The sequence below is a fragment of the Ovis canadensis genome, chromosome 19, assembly GCF_042477335.2.
Source record: "Ovis canadensis isolate MfBH-ARS-UI-01 breed Bighorn chromosome 19, ARS-UI_OviCan_v2, whole genome shotgun sequence".
NCBI lineage: Eukaryota > Metazoa > Chordata > Mammalia > Artiodactyla > Bovidae > Ovis > Ovis canadensis.
In genome coordinates, this window is record NC_091263.1 from 25,993,334 (window position 1) to 26,015,949 (window position 22,616).

Consider the following 22,616-nt stretch of genomic DNA (forward strand, 5'->3'; position numbering starts at 1 on the left):
TGGTCCACTGAAGAAGGGAATGGCAAACTACTTCAGTATTCTTGCCTTGAGAACCCCGTGAACAATATTAAAAGGGTTGGGAAGATCCCCTGGAAAAGGGAAAGGCTACCCACTCCAGTTTTCTGGCCTGGAGAATTCCATGGACTGTATAGTCCATGGGGTTTCAAAGAGTCGGACATGACTGAGCGACTTTCACTTTCATCCCTTTTCTCAGGTGTGAACCACTATCTAGTGTGATTGGATAGAGATCAAATGTAGATATGATTACATTTTAATTGTAGAACCAACATAGAAGAAGCATATTCCGGGTGAACTGGTTTGCTCCTTTGACTAGTAATTCTTCTGGAAGAAGTTTGACCCAATAATAGAAGTTTTTAGTGGAATTTTATCAATGCATTGTGGCCCTTGTCCACAAGAAGAAGCAAATGCATTCATTACCTAAAAGATACTTGCACTGTTAGGCTGTGGCAGTGATGCACCAGGAGTGGACAAGCCCCACCACTGCACTTGGGTCACTCACAGGCCAGAGGGAAAAAGAGAGATAGCCCATGGTATGCTGGTCGCAATAACAGTGGGCAGAAAGGTGTAGGCTTTGCAGTCTAACAAGCTGAGTATAAATTGCACTTCTACCACTTGGTACCTAACTGTGCATTCTTGGGCCAAGCCTAGGTGCCTGGCTTCTAGGCCATTCAAATGAGGGTGGTGATACCTATGTGAGGGGAAGATTGTGTCAGGCTGAGCATGTAAAGCGCTCACCCAGTACAGGAGGTGTTCCTTCCATCAGTGGGAGCTGTGGCTTCCTCCCAAACCCTGTGGTTAGAAAAAAAAACACATGACATGAAATCTACTCCTTAATGAATTTGTAAGTGTACAGTACAGTACTGTTAACCGTATGAACGTTGCTGTACATCACGTCTCGAACTTTTTCATCTTGCCTGATGATCTCAAGGTGCGTTCATGTATAGCATATGACAGTGTTTTCTTCTTTTTTTAATCACTGAGTAGTATTCCACTACACAAGTGCACACACACTGCAGTTTCTTTATCCATTCATCCATTGATGGACGTTTTAGTTGCTTCTGCTGCTGCTGCTAAGTCGCTTCAGTCGTGTCCGACTCTGTGCGATCCCATAGACGGCAGCCCACCAGGCTCCGCCATCCCTGGGATTCTCCAGGCAAGAGCACTGCAGTGGGGTGCCATCGCCTGCTCCACTTCTCGGCTAGTGTGAATGGTGCTGCAGTGGGCACGAGAGTGCAAATCTCTCTTTGAGACCCTGTTTTCATTTGGATGAATACCCGGAAGTAAGATTATTGTGTCATATGGTGGTGATACTTCTAATATTAAAAATGTGAGGTTTTTCATTTTTGAGGGGCCTCCACGTTGTTTTCCACAGCAGCCGCCACATTTTAAATTCCCACCAACAGGGCACAAACGTTCCCCTTTTCTCCACACCCTCACCAGCACTTGTTATTTTGTTCTGATGATAGTCATCCTTACAGGTATGAGGTGATACCTCATTGTAGTTTTAATTTCCATTTCCCTGGTGATTAGTGATATTGAACATCTTTTCATATACTTGTTGGCCTTAGCGTGTATTCTTTAAGAGAAATGTCAGTTTATTAATCTGATTGTTTGGGGTTTCTTGCTGTTGAGTTAGAGTACTTTATGTATTTTGGATATTAACCTCTTACTAAAAATATGATTTGCAGATATTTCCTCCCATTCTGTTGGTTGCCTTTTTATTCTGTTGATTGTTTTCTTTGCTGTGCAGAAGCTTTTTAATTTAATGTTATCTATCTTTGCTTTCATTACCTGTCCTTTTGGTATCATATCTAAAAACATCATTGCCGAGAGCAGTTTATGAAGCTTTCCCTTTTGTTTTCTTCTAGTTTTATAATTTTAGGTCTTAACATTTAAAATCTTTAATCCATTTTGAGTTGATTTTTGTCTATGGTATAATATAAAGGTCCTATCATATTGCTTGGTATGTGGATGTCTAGTTTTCAGAAATACCATTTGTTAAAGAGACTGTACTTTCTCCACTGTGTAGTCTTGGCTGACTCCCATGTTGAAGATCATTTGACTATGTATGCATGGGTTTATTTCTGGGCTTTCTATTTCGTTCATTTGGTCTGTATATCTGTCTTTATGCCAGTACAACACTTTTGTAATCTCTAATATGTTGTGAAGTCAGGAAATATGAGGCCTCCAGTTTTGTTCTTCTTTCTCAAAATTGTTTTAACTATTTGTCATCCTCTGTGATTTCTTATGAATTCTAGGATTGTTTTTTCTAATATTTCTGCAAAAAAAACACAAAAAAAGCCTTTGGGAGTTTGATCGGGATTATTGACATTGTAGATTGCTTTGGGTAGTGTGGACATTTTAACAGTATCGTCTTCTAATCCATTAATACAGGCTATCTTACCTTTTGTTCTGTCTAATTTATTTCACCAGTCTTTTGTAGTTTTCGATGTAGTTTTTTGCCTCCTTGGCTAACGACCCTGTGGACTGTAGCCCACCAGGCTCCTCTGTCCATGGGATTCTCCAGGCAAGAATACTGGAGTGGGTTGCCATTTCCTTCTCCATTTTATTCTTTTTGATGCTATTATAAATCCAATTGTTTTCTTAATTTCCCTTTTGGATTGTTCATTATAAGTGGATAGAAAAGCAACTGATTTTTATACATTGCTTTTGTGTCCAACAAGTTTGCTGAATTCATTTATTAATTATAATAGTTCTTTTGTGGAATCCTTAGTTTTCTATTATACTATAAAATCACATCATCTGTGAGCTGAGATAATCTTACTTCTTCCTTTCTGATTTGGATGCCTTTTATCTCCTTTTCTTACCCAGTTGCTCCCACTTCTGGTACTATATTGAATAGAAGTGGTCAGAGTGGGCGTCTTTGCCTGGTCCACATCTTAGAGGAAGAGCTTGCTGTTGCTTACCTTTAGTATGATGTCAACTGTGAGATATTTCATATCGCCTTTATTACGTTAAAGTGTTTTTCTTTTAATCCTAGTTTTTTAATTATTTTTTATCATGATTCAGTGTTGAATTTTGTCAAGTGTCTCTTCTGTATCTGTTGATGATCATGTGATCTTTGTATTTCACTGTTTTGGTGTATCACATTGATTCGCTTTTGTGTGCTGAACCATCCTTGCATCCCAGGGACACATCCCACTTGGTCATGGCATGTGATCCTTTTAATGTGCTGTTAATTTTGGTTTGCTAGTATTTTGTTGAGGACTTTTACATCTATATTCATCAGGGCTGTTGGCCTGAGGTTTTCTTTTCTTGTGGTGTCATTATGAGGATAATGCTGGCCTCATAAAATGAGTTTGAAGTATTATTGTCCTTCTGTTTACCTTTCTGAAAAAGTTTGAAAAGGACTAGCTTTAATGATTTCTTAAATGTTTGGTAGAATTCTCCAGTGTAGCCATCTGGCCCTGGGATTGTCTTGATTGAGAGATTTTTAATAATTGATTCAGAGTCCTAATTCATTATTGGATTGTTCATATTTCCTATTTCTTCTTAACTCATTCTTGGTAGGTTGTATGTTTCTAGGAGTCTGTCTGTTTCTTCTAGATTTCCAACTTGTTGGCATATAATGGTTTATTTTTTAATTTATTGTATTTTTGGCTCTGCTGGGTCTTCATTGCTGTGCATGAGCTTTCTGTAGTTGCAGCAAGCAGGGGCTACTCTTTGTTGTGGTATGCGAGCTTCTCGCTGAGGTGGTTTCTCAGTGAGGAGCACAGGCTCTCGGCTCATCAGCTTCAGTAGTTGCAGAGCGTGGGCTCAGTAGTTGTGGCACATGGGCTTAGTTGCTCCGCAGCATGTAGGATCTTCCCAGACCAAGGAAGGGACCCCTGCCTTGGCAGGTGGATTCTTAACCACTGGACCACCAGGGAAGTCTTGGCGTATAATTGCTCATAGTTCTCTCTTATAATCCTTTTTACTTCTGTGACATCAGTTGTAATGTCTCCTGTTTCATTACAGATTTTACTTATTTCAGTCTTCTCTCTTTTTCTGTTAGTCTAGCTAAACATTTGTTAATTTTGTTGGTCTTATTAAAAAACCAGCTCAGTTTCACTAATTTTTAAAATTGTTTTTCTGTTCTCTATTTTGTTTATTTCTACTCTAATTGAGGCTGCATCACCAACTCAGTGGACTAGAGTTTGAGCAAACTCTGGGAGGCGGTGAAGAACAGGGAAGCCTTGAGTGCTACAGTCCGTGGGGTTACAAAGAGTCAGACATAACTGAACAGCTGAACAATAGCAACTCTAATCTTTATCGTCTCCATTCTTTTAACTCTGTTCTTTGTTTGTTCTTCTTTTTCTTATTTCTTGAAGTGTAAAGTTAGGTTATTTACTTGAGACCTTTCTTCTTTTTTAATGTAGGTATTTACTACTATAAAATCCCTTCTTCATATTCCTTTTTCTACATCCCATAAGTTTGGGTATGTTGTGTTTTCATTTTTATTTGCCTCAAGATATTTTCTAATTCCTTCTTCTCTGACCTGTTGATCATTCAAGAATATGTAGCTTAATTTCCACATAATGGTGAATTTTCCAGTTTTTCTTCTGCTCTTGATTTCCAGTTTAATTCCATTGTGGTAAGAAAAGATGCTACGTATGATTTTAGCCTTAAATTTGTTAAGGCTTGTTTTGTGACTTAATCCGTGGTCTGTCCTAGAGCATGTTCCATGTGCACTTGAGAAGTATATATGTTGTTCTCTTGTTGGATGGGATGTTCTGAATATGTCTGCTAGGTCCATTTGAAATAAAGTGTTGTTCAAGCCCTCTGTTTCTTTACTTGGCTTCTCTAGAAGTTATCCGTTACTGGTGGGTTATTGAAACCTCCCGCTGTTACTGTGTTGCTGTCTATTTGTCCCTTAAGTTCTGTCCATTTTTTCATGCTCTCATGTTTTTGCATGTATATGTATAATTGTTACGTCTTCCTGGTGAGTTGACCCTTTTACCATTAGATAATGTTCTTTTTTGTCTCTTACGACAGTTTTTTACTTAAAGTTTACTTTGTCTGTATAAGTAAAACTCTCCTTTATCTTGGTTACCATTTGCAAATATCTTTTTCTAGTCTTTCACTTTCAGCCTATATGTGTTCTCAAATCTAAAGTGAGTCTCTTGTAGAAAGTGTGTAGTTGGATCTTATTTTTTTAATCCACTCAGTCAATCTGTGTCTTTTGATTGGGGAGTTTAATCTGTTTATGTTTATAGTAATTACTGATAAGTGAAGTGAAGTTGCTCAGTTGTGTTCGACTCTTTGCGACCTCATGGACAGTAGCCTACCAGGTTCCACCATCCATGGGATTTTCCAGGCAAGAATACTGGAGTGGGGTGCCACTGCCTTCTCCAGGAGATCTTCCCAACCTGGGGATTGAACCCCAGTGTCTCACATGGTAGGCATGGTAGGCAGACACTTAACCGTCTGAGCCACCAGGGAAGATCAGGGAAGGTCTTACATTTTGTTAATTGTTTTCTGTCAGTCTTGTTACATTTTTGGCCCTCTTTTTCCTAGCTTTCTTCTTTGTGTTTTGTTGGGGGTTTTTTAATAGTGACATGAACTTATTCCTTCTCATTTGTGTGTGCGTGTGTCTCTTCCATAGGTGTTTTCTTTGTTGTTGTTGTTAATCCCATAGGTTGTTACCAGGGGACTTTACATAAAACATAGTTTTAACAACCTATTTTTAAGCTAATAGGTAAAGCTACTTTTAATCTTGGCACAGTTTTTATGACTAAGATACAACAGATGGATTTTTTTAACTTTTTAATTTTAACCTTCCTTTAATTACTTTAATGAAATTAACTAAAATTAGTGGGTGTACATTTTATGAGCCTCATGTGAGTAAATCCCAGTTGTATTTTTTTTTAGAACTTGATAAAGTGATTCTGACATTCATCTGGAAGCATAAAGGATTAGACTATCTAAGAAGTTTTTTAAAAAATAATAAATGGGGACTGATAGTATTAAATATAAAACAATAAATCTACAGTAGCAAGGCTGTATATTACTGGCGCAAGTAAAGGAGTGGAGTGGGATCAGATGGAATGGGATAGGGTAGAACAGAATCCCCAAATCATTGTATAAGGATGAATTATTCAGTAAATATTATTAGTATATTTGGCTAGTCTTTTGAGGGGAAGGTAGGTTCGTATAGCCTATTGTATACCAGAATAAACTCCAAACAGATAAAATATTTAAAGAAGAACTAGAAGAAAATATAAGTGAATAGTATATAATAGGCTGGGAAGGAATCAGGTGAAAAATATTTAGATTTGATTTCCTTAAAACTTCTGCACATATGTAACTGCTGTTTTAAAAAGTAGGAGAGGGAAAGCAGAGACAATTTCCTGTGTACAGATTAGTCCAAGGATTTTGTGTCTGATATATGGCAAAGAAACCTTTGTAAGTCAAAATATTAAAAAAATAGGCAAAAAAAATGTATAAGCAGTTTTCGAAAGAAGAGATAGAAATGACCAAAAAGTATAGGGAAGATTGTGGAACTCAGATGGCAGCCTGAGAAATGCAAATTAAAGCAACAGCACGTGGCTGTTTTCACCTTTCAGCTTGGCAAAGGCTGTTTGAGGTCTCAGTGTTTGCGCAGCCTACGTGGAACCCCCATGAGGGGGTGGGTGCACATCAACACCGCCTCTCTAGGTGGCAGATTGTCCATAGTTATCTAGAGGCTTGACATTTTTTTTTCTCAAAGACTTTGGCCTTTGAAAAGCAATTATACTTCTAGGAATTTCTTCTAAGGGGATAAGTCAGATGTGCACATAAAATTATGTACGCTATGCTCCCTGCAGTATTATTTTTGGTGGTTCAGTTTTTTACTTCTTATAATGCATGATGCACAGTATGCCATTAGTATTTTAACACATGATGCAAAATCCAAAGGATACTAAAGTAATTCTTCCTCCTTTCTGGTGAGCTCTACATTCCTCTCCCGTGGGGCAACCAGTTACTTACATTAGTAAATCCTTCTAGAGACACTCTTTCCATCAGTAAGAATATGCACATGCTTGTGCTTTCTATTTTGTTAATCTATTTGATTTTGTATTTGAAGGTTGATGGTAGCACGCTGTATGTTTCAGTGTACCTTGCTTTTCTTATTTACTGTATCTCAGAATGTGCTCCGTTATCAGTAGGCTGTATAGTACGGAGGTTAAGAGCCCAGACCAGTTGGATTTAAATAAAGCCTAGTACTTACTGGCTCTGTCATCTTGAGCAAGTTTCTTAACTTCTCTGGGCCTCGTCTAGAAAATGAATATAATAATAGTCCTTACCTCATAAGATTACTGAAAGGATTGAGTGAGTCAAGATATATATAAAGTGCATGGAACACCGCCTGGTGCATCTTACATAAGATAAGTGTTAGCTGTTATCAATGCACACGGAACTGCAGCCTTCTCCTTGACAACTGTGTAATATTGCACATCTGGGATGTATTATATTTTGTCCCACACTGATAAACAACTAGACTGTTCCCAGCATTACTGTTGCAAACAAACTGCAGCATTTATTATGACACATTTTTAAAGGAAACAACACAAATATGCAAAGTTAGTTTAATTGTGGCACAGTGCACATCCATTCAGTGGAATCCGATACAACCAATCAAACTGAGGTTGTAGAAGGCTATCTCATGAAATGTAAAAACTTTCAAATATATTTTTTAAGCAGAAATAAGCATGTTAAATATTTACTCAGTTTTTTCCACTATACATATAAGTAGATTATAGAAATTGAGAAGCGATACAAAAATATAAAGAAAAATTATAATTAAGCTAGTCATAGTATCCAGAGATTGCTGTGCTTACTTAGAGTGAAGTCACTCAGTCGTGTCCAGCTCTTTGTGACCCCATGGACTGTAGCCCACCAGGCTCCTCTGTCCACGGAATTTTCCAGGCCGGAGTACTGAAGTGGGTTGCCATTTCCTTCTCCACTGGTGAATCTCATATGATCTCTCTGATTTTGGAAAATGTGCACTATGTATTTTATAGAAAGCAGGAGTTGTGACCTTTACTAAACACAGCCAAGAGCCGTGCGTTAGCTTCTGTGGCCGCCGCGTGTGGGCGGTATAGATTGAAACTGCTTGGAGGAGGGAGACTTGTTGTGGGCAAGAGCACTTCCCAGGAAAGGCGTGCTGCAGGGATGAGCGTGCCCCTAAAGAATCTCAGAAGCTGTTCCTTAACAAATCAGTCATTTTCATTGTTCTGTGTTACCTTTCACACAATTGCTTGTTCAGTAAACATCCATTATGACAGGCCTATTTTGCACCAATGTATTTCTAGGCTTAGGAACTCAGACATGAACAACATGTGTTCCAAGCAGGTAGCTGCTTGGAACCTTCTGGAAGCTGCCTTCCCCAGCTTGTCCAGAGCAGAAGACAAAGTCACAAGCGCTGGACAGCTCAGCATCTAAGATGCCCTGCCTGACGCTGAGCACATGTGCCTCCCCACGCGTCTTCACGATGGTCACTTCTTGTGGCTGCACAGCATTCGCTCGGGTTGCTGTGTGCTGATTTAATTAAGCATCCCTGCTCTGCTGGATGGTCAGACCGCTGGTGTGAGTACAGCACGGTCTTTGACACATCACTCACCTGCTTTTCATACGACTTGTTCCAGATAATAGAGTTACCAGCAACGTGTGAGTAAATGGGCGCAGGCCATCAAAACCTTACCACCATCGGCTATCTGTTGTTATTTTTATCATTTCTGCTCATTTATTAGATCCACAACTGGGCCTTGTTGTTTAAACATTTCATTAATTTGATTACTGTTAAATGTCAACCTTTGCTTCCTCTAGATAAGTGTGTTATCTGTTTAAATCCTTTGTTCTGCTACTGATTTTGGCTTTCAGTATGAAAAACAGACTCTGTACAGTGATGGTTAAGAGTTCATATTCTAGACCCACACAGACCCGGTGTATCTCCAGCCCTGCAACAGGAGCTGCATCACGTGGGCACAGGGGTTTGCAGAAGCACTGAGGCCAGGAAAGGCATTCCCAGCTTAGGGGCTTCCTAGGAAGCTGTCACAGAGTTGATGGCCCAGGGACATTGAGGGGTCAGTAGCACATCCTGTGTGTCTGGCTTCATCTAATAGGGCTGCTGGGAGTGTTACAGGTTCATTTTGGGCTTTTCAGAGTACAGTGTTTGGAGTGAAGGCAGGTGGTCCAAAGCCTCATATTCAGAGCTTCTCCCTGGAAATAAAACCCAAATCCATCAAGTGCTGGGGAGAGACAGGGAAACAGGTGGGGAGGCCAGGCACCCTACAGCCGGCTGCTCTGGCTTTGAACCCCAGAACCCTCCCTGCATACTCGTATGGACTCTGAGCCTTGGTTTTCTTATCGGAAAATGGGGTGATGGTATGGGCAACTGCACATCGTGAAGGCCACAGGTGAGCTGTGTGAGGGGCTCACAGAAACAAAGCACTCAGCTGATGTGGGCTATTAGGAACCAACTATGAACAGGGGAAGCACATCCTCCCATCTCTGGAGGATGACACCAGGGTTTCTCCTGCCCAGTTCTTAGCCATCAGCCCTTGCCGGCCCCCCACCTTGATTTCTCACTGCTAGAGGAACCACTGCCAGTTCCAGGTTGCAGCAGGAAAAAGAGCTTCCAAAGGCACGTTTCTTTCAGAGAGTGGCGGATGTAATTCCCTGGGCAAATCGATCCTTTGCAGATAGAGTCGGGACTGATGGGACATCTCAAAAAGTGACTTAAGTCCTTTTTCTAGGAGCGAGAGATGTTTGAATTCTCAGCAGCCACATCTGCCTTTGAACCCTGCACGGTCTGCGCCCTGGCCTCTCCCCACCCCCACACCTCCCATTTTATTCCAACAGAGGAAAATTGTGTTTGTTGACGACTCGTTCAGGGTGGGAAAGGAATGTAATGTATGCATAGACTGCCCAGAATTTCCTGTTAGACACTCATTCCAAACCACGGCCCTGGGATGCATTCCAGAGATTGCAGCCCAATTCTGGAAGAGAAGAAATGGTGCATTCATTTAAAAGCCGACCCTTGAGAGGAACTCCCCCTCTTTCCTTAAAAAAGTGTGTTTAGTTTTTTCCGTGGTAATGTGGTTGTAAATCCAGTCGTATGGCCTCTTCAGGGTTGTAATGCTCTGACATCCACAGGGGCAGAGAAATAGCCTTACTTTGGGAAACTCTGGTGTCCAGTTTTGCAGCTCTGATAACATTGATGTCTGCATATTTTTAATATTCTGCTGTAAATAATGTGGATGACACGAATCTACTGTGCAGTACCTTTCTCGGTTCTGCTTGAGACATGGAAGAAACTGGTTCTGAGGGCAGGTTTCGGTGCTTTGACACCTTAGCTGTAGACTTTGTGTGTTAAGTCAGTTTTCTCCTAGAAATTCTGTTACACTGGGTCTTTGGCAGTCTGGACCCCGTGCCAGCACTCAGGCTGTCTTGGCACCGTGGAAATGAAAGGTGAACCTTGACCCCTGTAGCTGCCAAGGTGCAGTTTCTTCTCTTGGGGAGACACTTGAATGACTGGGGATGAATTCACAGGCATTGGAGAAGGAAATGGCAACCCACTCCAGTGTTCTTGCCTGGAGAATCCCAGGGACAGAGGAGCCTGGTGGGCTGCCGTCTCTGGGGTTGTACAGAGTCGAACACAACTGAAGTGACCTAGCAGCAGCAGCAGCAGCAAACATTCCTACCCACATCAGCTACTTTCGTCTTGACCCTGAATCACTCTTTTGATCATATAGAGATGGGGGTGGTGAGGCGACACTGGGAGTTATAGACCAGATCAGAGACAAGGATGGTTGGTAGGATGCTCACAGAGGATGGTATACAAAGCCCCGATCCTGGGTAGACTCTAGAGATTCTGGTTCTGCAGCCAGGGGTTCGGGATGGTTCCTAAGCCTCTCTACATCTGGAATTGAAACCAAGTCAGAACGTAAGAATTGTCAAAGGGCAGTGGTGGTGCGGCGTGGGCAACTACCACAGTACCTAGGAAACGCTGGCTTTGGGGTCTGGATACAGAAGGGAGCCAGTCAGGTCAGGAAGTAGAACAGGATGATCAGAAGAAACGCCCTTTTCGGCCTCTTACACCCACCGGTTGTGGGTTCAGTGGTGTATTCTGCCTCTCGTCCCAGTGACGGACCAAACCCCACCATCAGCCTCGGTGGACTTTCCCCATGGCATTCCATGCTTTTAACTACAGTGCTTTATTTCTGATCATATTTCATGTAAGACTTCCTTGAAAAGGCCTGAATTCTAGGACTTATTTTAAGTTTCACGTGTGGACCTGGTTCTTACTTGTTTACTTTCTAACATCATTATTATTATACAAAGAAACCTTCACTAGATAGGAGGTAGAGTTCTAAAGAGCTTCTTCACGTTCTAAGTTTAGAATTCACATAACCAAAAACAAAATGGGTCTGCCTACGTGTTTTCTCCTAAAGCCAGGCTGTCTTTGTGAGTGCTGTCGTCTGGGTACAAGCTACCTTCTGTTCATAGTGCAACAATGCACTGGGCTTAGACCGAAAGTTTTTGTTGCTGTGTCTTAAGGCACTGGTAGACTTTCTCTCATATACAAACATATCCTGTTTTCACTGCGTCCAGGCAACAACCCTGGGAGGGTAGGTATACCCATGTTACTGGTGTGGGTTAGGTAGATGAATTCACACTGACAAACAAAATGCAGGGCTGAGACTTGAACCCAAATGTCCCTCTAAAGCCCATTTTCTTTCCATGTAACTTGTATTTAAAGTCGATTTTTAAATAAGTTCCGTTCTAGGTGCACAGAAAGAGTCCACATCTGTGATTTTTAAATATCCTGGAAATCTTTTCTATGGATGGATAGCCTACATCAGCCATAATCTAAAATTTAAACTCAGTAGTTCCAATTACGGAAGTCAAAGCCATGACGTGTGGTACAGATCTGGTCACATCACTCTCCATGTTCATAGGATCGAATCCAGACTCATCGCCGTGGTTTACAAGGGCCTTGCTGACCTCACCCCTGTCTCATGCTCCTCACCACATTGATTTCTCAGATCTCATGCTCCTCTCACTTCAGGGCCTTGACACCCTGCTGTTTCCCTGCTTCCCTGCCCCCTCCAACAATTTTATGAAGCTGTTAGCCCAGTTCTCAGACTTCTTTCTCCTAAGAAATCTCTTCTACTCTCCTTGCCCCAAATCTAGACCATGAGCCCTTCTCCAGGCCCCAGCCACGCCCTGGGCTACCCCACTGCAACAACAGTCAGCGTTCTGTGTCAGGATTGCTTATTCCCGTGCCTCCCCTCCTGGGCGTGTGTATGGTGAGGTTAGGACGGCGCCTGTGTGGTGCATCAGTGTCTCTACATTGCCATGCCTAGGAGCCCACATCTTCAGGGGATAATCCTTTCCATGCCAAATAACATAAACCCAATCCATACTGGCTTAAAAGAAAAAGAGAGTGTATTCTTTCCTGTAGCTTAAAATGCCAGAAAGCTCTGGTGTATTGAAACCAGGTCCACAGATGATGTTGTCTGAGGTCTCTCCCTCTCCACAGCTCAGTTACTTTCTCCCCGGTGTTGGCTCATGTGATCAGGTAGGTGCTTCTCACTTGGTGGCCAAGACGGCCCTAGTGGCTCCAGGCTTACATCCTGCCAGTTTCGCAAACCAGCAAAGAAAGAACATCTCCTTCAGTAGCTGTAGCATTGAGTCCCCGGGCTAACGTTCGTTGGCCAGCTTGGGTCACGTGCCCATCCCTAAGCCTATCACATAGCTCTGATTGGCCGGGCTGTGGCGATGCACTGAGAGTTGGCTGGGGGGAGAGTGGTGGAACTTTAACCAGAAGGACAGATGGTGGATCCTGACAAGCAAAAATGTTGCGTTTCTACTGCACGCCCTGTCGGCAGCTGGTGCTTTGAAGATACTGGTTCTTGCTGCTGGGCCAGCAGTCTTCCCAGAGGGATTGGGGAGGTATTTTGGATGATCCCTCTCTTACCCGGAGGACTGAAGACTCAAAGAAGGCAGCCATCTCTGCTCCCACGTCAGCTGCCCCATCTGTAGGCACTCTCAAAGCCCCTCATCTGCTCTGCTGGAGGGTGGAAGCTCCCCAGCCCTTGGCGGAGAAAGAGAAAGGTGTGTCTGAGTGGGAAGCAGGGTCTTCATCTTCTCGGCTGCGGTGATATCAAGTCTGGCGGTGAAGAGGGAAGCGTTTGCTCTCAAAATGTGTCCCGGAAAACAGAGCCCCGTGCCTGTTTGTCCTCAAGGTCACACACTCTCCATATGGTCAGAGGGCACTGGGCAGGTGAGTGAGGCCGTACCCAACATCTCCAGCTCTTTACAACCTTTCTCAGGATTTCTCAGAGAAGCATTTCCTACCCAGGGCTGCTCAGAGAAATGGAGGCGTCTTAGGATCACCCCATCTGGCCCTGCCAGGGATCTCCCAGTCCTACCCTAGGGGAGTCCATTTTCAGGGCCAAACACCTGTATGGCTGTATGGAGAGAAGGACAGCTGCTGGGAGCAACCATGAGCACATCTTCCTTAGCAGAACCAAGGGAGAAAGCGGGGCAGTCCTTCTGACAGACCAGCACGCCCAGGGCCTGAGGGAGATGGCAGAATAGAAGGGCTCAGGAGGGGAGCCTGCAGGAGAGACATGTTGGGTCTGTTGGCCTCCTCACCTGGGAGGGTGTGCCTTTTGATGCACAGTGAGGGGCAAGGAGCTCCCGGGTGAGAAGCAGACGGGAAGGCGCAGAGCCCATCGGAGGAGAGCTGAGCCAGTGGGTGCTCTGACACCTCATCTTGAAAGCACTGTTCTTTTCCTAAGGGAAAGCAGGTGAACAGCCACCAACAACACTCATCTGGACACTTCACCCCTCCTTTTCTTCCTTTTTCTTTTCTCATCTCTGCCTCTCCAGTTAAGTAAACTCACTTCTAAGATTTTTCTAGTTTTGCATTTCTAAATTACAGTGTAGGTGACCAAGATCTGTCATAGTAAGTTGGGCCTCCTAATTGTCAGGTGCCAGGGAACAAATGTGCACCCACGGAATCCAGCCTGTGATCCAAGGTTTACCTGCAGAACCCCCACTCCTGTATGAAGCAGAAGCTTTTAGGAGACTCATGGTAATAAGAGCTAACATTTATGAAGCACTTACCCTGTGATAGGCATCATTCCGAGTGCTTAGTAAGAACTCATTTGACTCTCACAAGAAGCCTAAGTCATATAACTTGGGTCCCATACCTACATTTGCTAGTTGAGGCAGTACCTGGGAAGCTGACTGCAGAGGCCACACTTAGGACCACCAAACCCATCTCCTCACTTGTCGGGCTACATCTCAGTGGGTCCCGTCAGTAGTTATTATGGGACTCAGAATCGGCAGCAGTGAAACAAGCTTCACAGCTGTCGTAGTGGTCCAGAGACAGAAGGTGAGGGCCCTAGCTGGGATGTGACAGAGCCAGGGCATTGTTGTGGACAGGTTTAAGAGCTGCTAAGAATATCAATGGACATGAGTTTGGGTGAACTCCAGGAGTTGGTGATGGACAAGGAAGCCTGGCATGCTGCAGTTCATGGGGTCGAAAAGAGCTGGACACGACTGAGCAGCTGAACTGAACTGAAGAATATCAAAACCAGTGACTTAATGAGGGGGATAAGCATAAATGTTTATACCAGGAGATTGGTGCTCCAGCTGAAGAGGGGACCTGCTGGGTGAGGGGCTCATAGGAGGCATCCAGAGACGACATCTGTCTGGCGGGCAGGTGGATAAAGTGGCCTGGAAGTTGGGAGAGAGGAATGGGCTGAAGATGTAGCCTAGACATACACATGTTTATTGGGTAACTCAGTGGCAGAGGAATAAACCCCTTCTACTGGAACGGGCTTCTTCCAAGAGGTGGGCTTTGAACCAGCCCCTGAAGAACAGGGATGTTCTTAGAAGTGGGGAATGAGGAAAGGAGGAGCAGGAGGTAGGGTGTGAGTGTGATGAAGAGTCTGCCTGAGAGAAACCAGAAGTCAGGTGCACATGTGGGCATGGAGAGGAGCAGGAAGATGATCCAGGGGAGAGCAGCAGAAAGCTTGGGAGTAATTTTTGATGATGTTTGCCTCCTAAACTGATAAACTTGGGTCTCTTTATGAAATGTTGGAGACTGATGTTTGAAGTTCCTATCCCTTTACTCCTCCAAAATATTCTTAAACTCAGTGTGTGTATTAAACTGTCTTTTTTTAATATCTTACTGTTAACAATTCTGATACAGACCATCTTCTGGCCCCCTGGGCCACCACGAGACCTCTCCTGTTATCAGTAGGGACATTCAAAGGGGCGAGTGAAGACAGGTGGTGAGAGGCCGAGTCTTGACTAAGCAAAGAGAAGGAGCAGGGCCACCTGTGTGTCCAGGGACGGTGAGAGGCCAGGTGGGCTGCCAGGTGAGAAAGGCAGTGAAAGTGCTCTGCTGGGGCAGGCCACGGACTTGGCGCCTTCTTTTCACACGGCCTTATCTGGTGTGGTAGGTGTGTTCCTTGCTGGCGATGTCGCCGTCTGGGGGTGAGTGTGGGCCACCACAGCCAGGCCATTTGCCTCCTGCAGGGCTTACGGTGCTGCCCTCTCCTGCTTTTCCCTTCAAACCTCCCAGAATGGAAAGCAGAGGAATAAGTCTAAAGGGTTAAGTTTAGGAATAGGATGTGGTTTCTCCTGAGCTTTACAAAGTTGCTGAAAGAAAGCTTAACAAGATGATTTTCTTTCTAATACGTTTGAGTAAAATATAATAACCATCAAGCATTTAGAAAAACAGAAGGAAGAAATACTCATATCTAACAATTTCCATTAACATTGATATATATATTTTGCCAGGCGTTTCTCTATTGTAATCTCTTCGTTTGTTTTGCACAACTATGATCAAGTCATATATACAGTTATCTCGCTTTTTCGACCTAATGTTGTAAACATTTTTCCATGGCAACATAGATTTTTATTTCATACATCAACTGTGAAAGCCTTTTAGCAGAGGCTTATGAGTAAATCAAGGGCCTCTGGATTGTAGCCAGTGGAGAGGCGGCCACTGGGGTGGAAGTCAGCAGGGTCTGCCTTGACCTTTTCAGGGAAGCGAGGGTCACGGGCGGGGTGATGCTCATACTGGTCCTCAGGAAATCCATCCATTTCCCCCGCTAGTCTGCTTTTGAGAGTACCAGCCCAGCCCAAGAATGATGAGACAATTCAGAACCCCCAGCTTCCAGGTGGTTCCTGCAGGCCCTGACGTTGACCTTATTTAGCAGGAAGATGCCCGGACCCTCCCACAGCCCTGGACGTGAGACCACTTGAGCTGCTTCACCTCTTCCTATACCAACAGGGCAGAGTGAGCTGCCATTTCCCCATCGGGGGCAATGGTTTGCCAAGTGACCCGAGCAAATAGTAACCCCGCAGTCCTATTTGTGGCTGCCAAACGGGCAAGTAATCATATGGTGAAAGTTATAAGTAGCTCATGATCTCCAGAGTCAGGAATTTTTTTAATATATAGGTTAGCTTGTTAGTTTGTTAGTTATGGGGAAGATTTATGTGATCTGTTGATGAAAACAGGATCCAGGAAAGTGGGTTTTACAGAGCTATTTACTGCCCAGCCCGGGTGTTAACAGCTCATTGTCTCCAAGATAGGAACAAACAGCTTGTTTATTTGTAGAGAAATGTACTATCAACCAGAGAAGAGACAGTTTTTTCTTCCTCTGACTAAGTTATTTGAGTGAGCCATAAAAACTAAAACACCCGTAGTAACAACAGAACAGCTTAAGCAATCATTTATATTAAATATGAGTTTATGGCCATGCTTTTCTCCCCATTTGGCGTGTTCCCTCTGTCTTAATCTGACCCGAGCTGTTACAGGATTGTCTTTGGCGTGGTGCATGGGGAAAGCACGTGCTCTGGAAACAGGCCCACTTGTGTTTGAGTCCCAGCACATGCACTTCCTAGCTGCAGTGAGGTAGAGGCAGTCATCTCTCTCCTTGGGTGGCTAGGAGGGTGGTTTGAGATAAGAACTGTGACGTGCTCGGCCCAGCGGGCCAGCCCTGGGGATAGTGGTCACTGTTGCTGCCACCTCTGCTGTGCGGGAGGTCCCTGTGCCTGGTGGTCCCTGTGGCCTGGTCTGGTCGGGCCAGGTGTGTGGAGCCTGAAATGAGAAAATGGATGCCCTTTTCCATGGGGTCGCAAAGAGTTGGACACGACTGAGCGACTTCACTTCACTTCACTTCACTTTGACATACACCTAAGGGTTCATAAGGGAAAAAAAAATAGCCGGGTGTTCCAAAAATTCATGGTTCTCAAGTTCATCTTGAGTGAATGAAAATCTTTTTTTTTCCCCGGCCACACCTTGTGGCTTGCAGAATCTTGGTTCCCGGACCAGGGATTGAAACCAGTTGCCCGCAATGAAAGCTCCCAAGTCCTGACCCCTGGACCACCAGGGGATTCCCACTGAGGATCTTAAGTTCACACTTCCTAGGCCATTTGCCCAACCCCTGGCTAGAAACTATCCAGGCCTGTCGAGCTGCTGGCAAAACAGCCTTTCTGTCCTTTTTCAGAATTTCCACCTGAATGCATTTGGTTTTACTGCTGGCAGAAGTGTGCCTGTAGACTTCCAGCAAAGATTTTGTGATCTCTTGAGAGGGTGGGTACTATACAAATCCCTTGGGTGTACAAAGAGGAATCATGCCAGAATCCCTTTGTGGGAGAGATGGACACCCAGTTAGAATAGCACGTGTTCTAAACAATTTCCTGCAGTGGTGATTTTCCCACCAACCCCCAGCACAGGCCCTGTGCCGGTAGCCTGTGCGCAGCGCTGCTGACCCACCCAGATGTGGCATGTGGTGGGACTGCATTCCCAGGCAAAACGCTCCTGCACCTCCAAGTTGTCAGCGTCCCCCCCCGGAGGCGTGTTTCTCATCAGCACTAATTTTTGCCTTTTATTTCTGACTTGTGGCGGCTTGTCTTGTGAGCCCTGGATAACAGAAAGGACCCATCCGTCCCTCTGGAGCCTCAGTCCATTGCAGGCCAGGGACTGAGTGGGTGGCACAGTGTTGCCCTGGGTCTCATGAAGATGGGCTCTGTCCTGGCCAACCCTTGCATTCTGTGCCATCTCTCCTGCAGTTTCTGTTTTAAGTGTGACGGAAGCATCCACCCCTAGGCTCTCTAGGTCCAGGCTCTTATCAGCTTCTTGGCAAGTGGCAGAATTTAAGAAGAGGACTGCTTCGTGCCCTCGCACATGTTATTTCTTTACCCATGAAGTTAGTCTTGCTGTGGTGAGCAGGGAGCATCCAGGAACCCAGTTTCCAAGTGAGTCTTTCTTCACACTTCACAGAGAACTGCTTCTCAGCGAGGATCAGATCTGATTTGTGCCTGCAAGGACCTGTGTTTCGAAGTAGAGCTTGTGCGAAGGTTGAAGGACTTTATATGCTGGGCTCAGGAATGCAGATGGCACCTGACCCCGGGGATGGCTCGGCTAATGAGCCACACAGCCCCCACTGGGCCAAGGTCAGGGGAGTTCTGTCCAGCCAGCAGGACTGGACTTCATCAGCCATCCTGCCCTCTAGGAGTCACACAGCAGTCTCTCAGAGGACGTCCCGGTACCTTTTGTCTTCCAGTCGTGACTTGGTCTCGGGTATCATCGAATTACAGTTGACCACACTGTGCCCTGTTTGTCTTTCGCAGCCTCCCAGTGCAACGTTAGTCTGAAGAAGCAGAGGAGCCGCAGCATCCTCAGCTCCTTCTTCTGCTGCTTCCGTGATTACAATGTGGAGGCCCCGCCAGGCAGCAGCCCTGGCGTGCTTCCGCCGCTGGTGGAGGAGAACGGTGGGCTCCAGAAGGTCAGTGTAAATGCTCAACTGCCGCCACGGGGTCTCTGTCCCATCCTTGACGAACATCCTTAGGAAGACTCTCTGACAGTATGTGTACAGCCAAAAACTTAAAGATTTGAAATTGCCAAAAAAGTTCATCATTTTGTTACAGGATATGTCAGTCATTCCCATTTCACAACGAAAGAACATATTTGATGCGAGTTAGAAGAGTCACTTCACATTTTTATCACATTCTGTTGTGGGAGGTTGAACATATGAAATAGAGAGTTAAAGAACCAGGAACAGACAAAGGAATGGAAAGTCCGGAGGAGAAACAGAAACTTGGAAAAAAGCAGATGATAAATTTAAGTGGATTTAACTACCCTGTTTAGTCATCAACGTTTGTTATATATTCTTTTATACATATCAAATAAAACATTTTACGTCAGATCATCACAATAGGTAAAAACAAGTTCTACCCACATGCTGTCTAACAGACATCACATTCAAAACCAAATGATTCAGAACAGTTCAAGGTAAGAGAATGAGCAAAAAAAAAAAAAAAAAAATTACAGAAGTATAAGCCGAAAGGAAGCAGGGATAGCAATAGTAATCTCATGCAACATCAGGAAAAAAAGGAACATGTAAACCACACTGGCTCTTAAAGTGTTCACTCAAAGGTAACAAGACTCATTTCAGCTTGCTTTTATTGGCCAAAGCAATTCCCATGATTATACTTAACTTCAAAGAGCATGAAAGAATAATCCTACCATGTGCCCAGAAAGAGAGCTGGAATTATTTGGCAAACAGTGCTAATGACTTACAGAGCAGGTGGCTACTAGTTTCTGACCCAGCATCCAACATAAAGTAATATCAAAAAAAAAAAAAAGGTAGAAAATAAAGAGATGGGCAAAGTATACAAAGCAAATCAAATAAATAGAAAGCAAAAGTGGCAATGTTAAAATCAGACAAACAGAATTCAAGGCCAAAAGCATTAAACAAGAGAAAGAGGGACATTTCATGTTACAGCATCTAATACATGACATACATAGCAGCCATAGACCTTTACATACCAGTCAACAGTACAGCCAGATACATAGTAGAATATCATTTGAGCATCGTAAAAAGCTGACTTCTAAAAATAAACAGCCAACAACATAGGACAATCGTTGGCAGTTCTGGCTAATATATGTAATAAGATTTTAAAAATGAAACGATTGATACAAATATGGAAAAGATAGGAAGCCGGTTTTATTTGCAGATGGCGTGATTATTTGCATTGAAAGCCCAAAATACTACCGAAAACTGAGAGTTCACTAAAAGCTTTTGGTATGGTGGCTCTTATTTATTGAGAAATGTGCTGTGTTTCTGAATAGGAAGACTTAAAATTGACATAGAAGAAAAACTATCTAAGAATAGCTGAGAAATTTTTGGAAAAATATAATGAAAGATAACTTGCCTCAAGAGATATTAAACCTTACCCTCTGTTGATGTGGGAAACTATGTCAGTAGAATTTGTATAATGAAGTTTGCCTGTAAACCCTGTCGCAGCCCTGTATTCTGATATCTCCCCTCAGTGTACTTTCCTTAAACTATCAGCTTATACCGTTTGAAAGTCACTGCTGTAGAGAGTTCCTGTTAATGAAGGGAACATAGTTTGTATCCTAGGCCTGTAGAGGATTAAAAAAAACGAAAGGAGAAGAATTAGCCCAACTGGGCCAGAGCCCTTGAGGTTGGACCTGCCCCGGCCTGGGTCAGGTCGCGGAAGTGACAGACCTCTGCTGGCCCAGTGACAATGGCCGTGTTTCATGACAAGGTGAAGATTGAGGACTTCCAATATGACAAGGACTCTGGGACGTGTTTCTACTCCTGCCCATGTGGGGGTAATTTCTGCATCATCAAAGAAGGTTTGAAGAACAGGGAAGACATGGCAATGTGGCCTAGCTGCTCTCTCCTTGTGAACGTGATTTATGTCAAAGATCAGTTCACGTGTGGAGAGACAGTCCCAGCCCCTTCTGCTGACAAAGAACTAGTTAAACGCTGAAGAAGACATGTTAGATTCCAAAGCGTGAACTTTGGGAAATGAGCCAAGCTGGAAAAATCGAATGCAAAGTCAATAGCTTCTTCATGGGTACAGTCATTTTGGAGAGAGAGAGAGAAGTCACTGCTGTCATAGTAAGTTTTGTTTAATGAATACCTGCCTAGATGAATGGCTTGAGAAGGTGGTGTTGAAGAACCTTCCTCCTGGAAGGTTTCCTGGAACCCTTAGCTGTATCTACCAGAGAATAAAGGTCTTTAAAGTAAAGGCATCTCCTGCAGCAGAGCTGGACTTAGCTGGACCTAGTGTTTGTTCGTGGAAATGTCCTTCGGTTAACACTTGTCAGCGTGGCTTTTTAAAGCATTCACCGTGAATAGTGCATCACTTGCATAATCCATGACCCTTCAGTGTGTGAGACCAAACCCTGTAGAAAGAGCCCATGTCAAAGTGGGGCAGCTCTGCCCTTTGCACTTGCCTAATCAGGACACTGGAACGTAAAGCCCAGGCTCAATAGATGTGGAGGCCAGTTGCAGGCCTGTCTCTACCACTGCCTCCCAGGCAGTCTCTGCCTCTTTGAGCTCAGCCTGCTGGAGGAGGAGAGAACGATTCCGTGCACCCTGTGTATTTACTGTGTCCTCGAGAAAAGCTTCTGAGCAGTGGCCTGGTGTGACAGCCATTGCAACTGTCCCGATTACAGCCTGGACTGAAGACCAGTTGCGCCAAAATGAAAGTATGAGAGTGCCTGCAGCCCCTGGCCAGAGGCGAGGAGGAGTTGGCACTCTGAAGACTCCAATGGCAGAGACCATGGAGGACTACTGAGGGTGAGGCAGAGTGAATGCCATTGCTAGATGCTTATTCATCCGTGCACACCCCGTGATCACACACACACGTAAACCTCTAGGGTCATTTTCAAGCTCAGATACCTGTCTAAGGTAGCAGCTTTGGTCATGGTCTGTGTTTCCTCAAGTCCTTCCAAAGTAACCATTTAGTGGGTGTTACCTCTCACCTCACTGATGCGTTCACTTAGTCTAAAGATGCACTTGTGTTCGGGGGCTGTTTGCCATCTCCCCACTAGCACTTTGGTTCTCAACTGGAGATGACTGTTTCCCCTAATAAACATTTGACAGTGTCTGGTGATATTGTGGGGCTTCCCTGGTGGGTCAGTGGTAAAGAATCCACCTGCCAGTATAGGAGATAGCAGGTTTAATCTCTGAGTCAGGAAGATCCCCAGGAGGAGGAAATGGCAATTCATTCCAGTATTCTTGCCTGGAGAATCCCCATGGACACAGGAGCCTGGTGGGTGGCCATCCATGTGATCACAAAGCGTCGGACACAACTTCAAGACTGAGCACGCACATGCACACGCTCAGAGACATTTCTGTCGACGCTCCAGGGTTTCTACTGGCATCTAGTGCCTGGGCCAGGGATACTGCTGAGCACCCTGCAGAGCACAGGGCAGCCCCAAATGTCAGCAGTGCAGGGTTGAGAGGGTCCACTGTGACCCAATGGGCTTGTGAGCCTCTTGTTAAAACCTGTCCCACCAATCTCCAGATGTTAGGACCATAGCATTTAAAAGCTTCTGAAATGTACTTCTCTGCATAAGTTCTTGAAAACTGAGACTTTATTTGATTGCACTGTTATGTTGGAGAATAGCACACCTCTGCCCTTAATGATGACAGAGGCAGTTGTGAATCCTTAAGACAAGCCCCCAGTGTCCCGAGGAAGGAAAGAGCCATCAAGAGTACGTCAGGAGGAAACAAGAGCAACTGTCACACTGCAGAGGTGAT

General features: G+C 44.3%; 2 protein-coding genes across 3 annotated transcripts in view; both read left to right on the forward strand.

Moving 5' to 3' along the window:
* The window catches only part of CTDSPL (CTD small phosphatase like), a 116,742-nt gene that overhangs the window by 70,333 nt on the left and 23,793 nt on the right, over positions 1–22,616 (forward strand). Inside the window, exons 1-2 of one of the 2 annotated variants that reach the window (XM_069561467.1) lie at positions 12,786–13,291; positions 18,667–18,821. In XM_069561467.1, coding sequence (XP_069417568.1) covers positions 13,270–13,291; positions 18,667–18,821 — 177 coding nt within the window. In that variant the 5' untranslated portion in view covers positions 12,786–13,269. Of the gene's footprint in view, positions 1–12,785; positions 13,292–18,666; positions 18,822–22,616 lie in introns of those variants that run through there. The other variant, XM_069561466.1, reaches the window with a different exon arrangement.
* LOC138424481 (diphthamide biosynthesis protein 3-like) lies at positions 20,552–20,930 on the forward strand. The gene has a single exon (XM_069561468.1). The coding sequence runs from the start codon at positions 20,587–20,589 to the stop codon at positions 20,833–20,835; it is 249 nt and encodes an 82-aa protein (XP_069417569.1). The 5' UTR covers positions 20,552–20,586; the 3' UTR covers positions 20,836–20,930.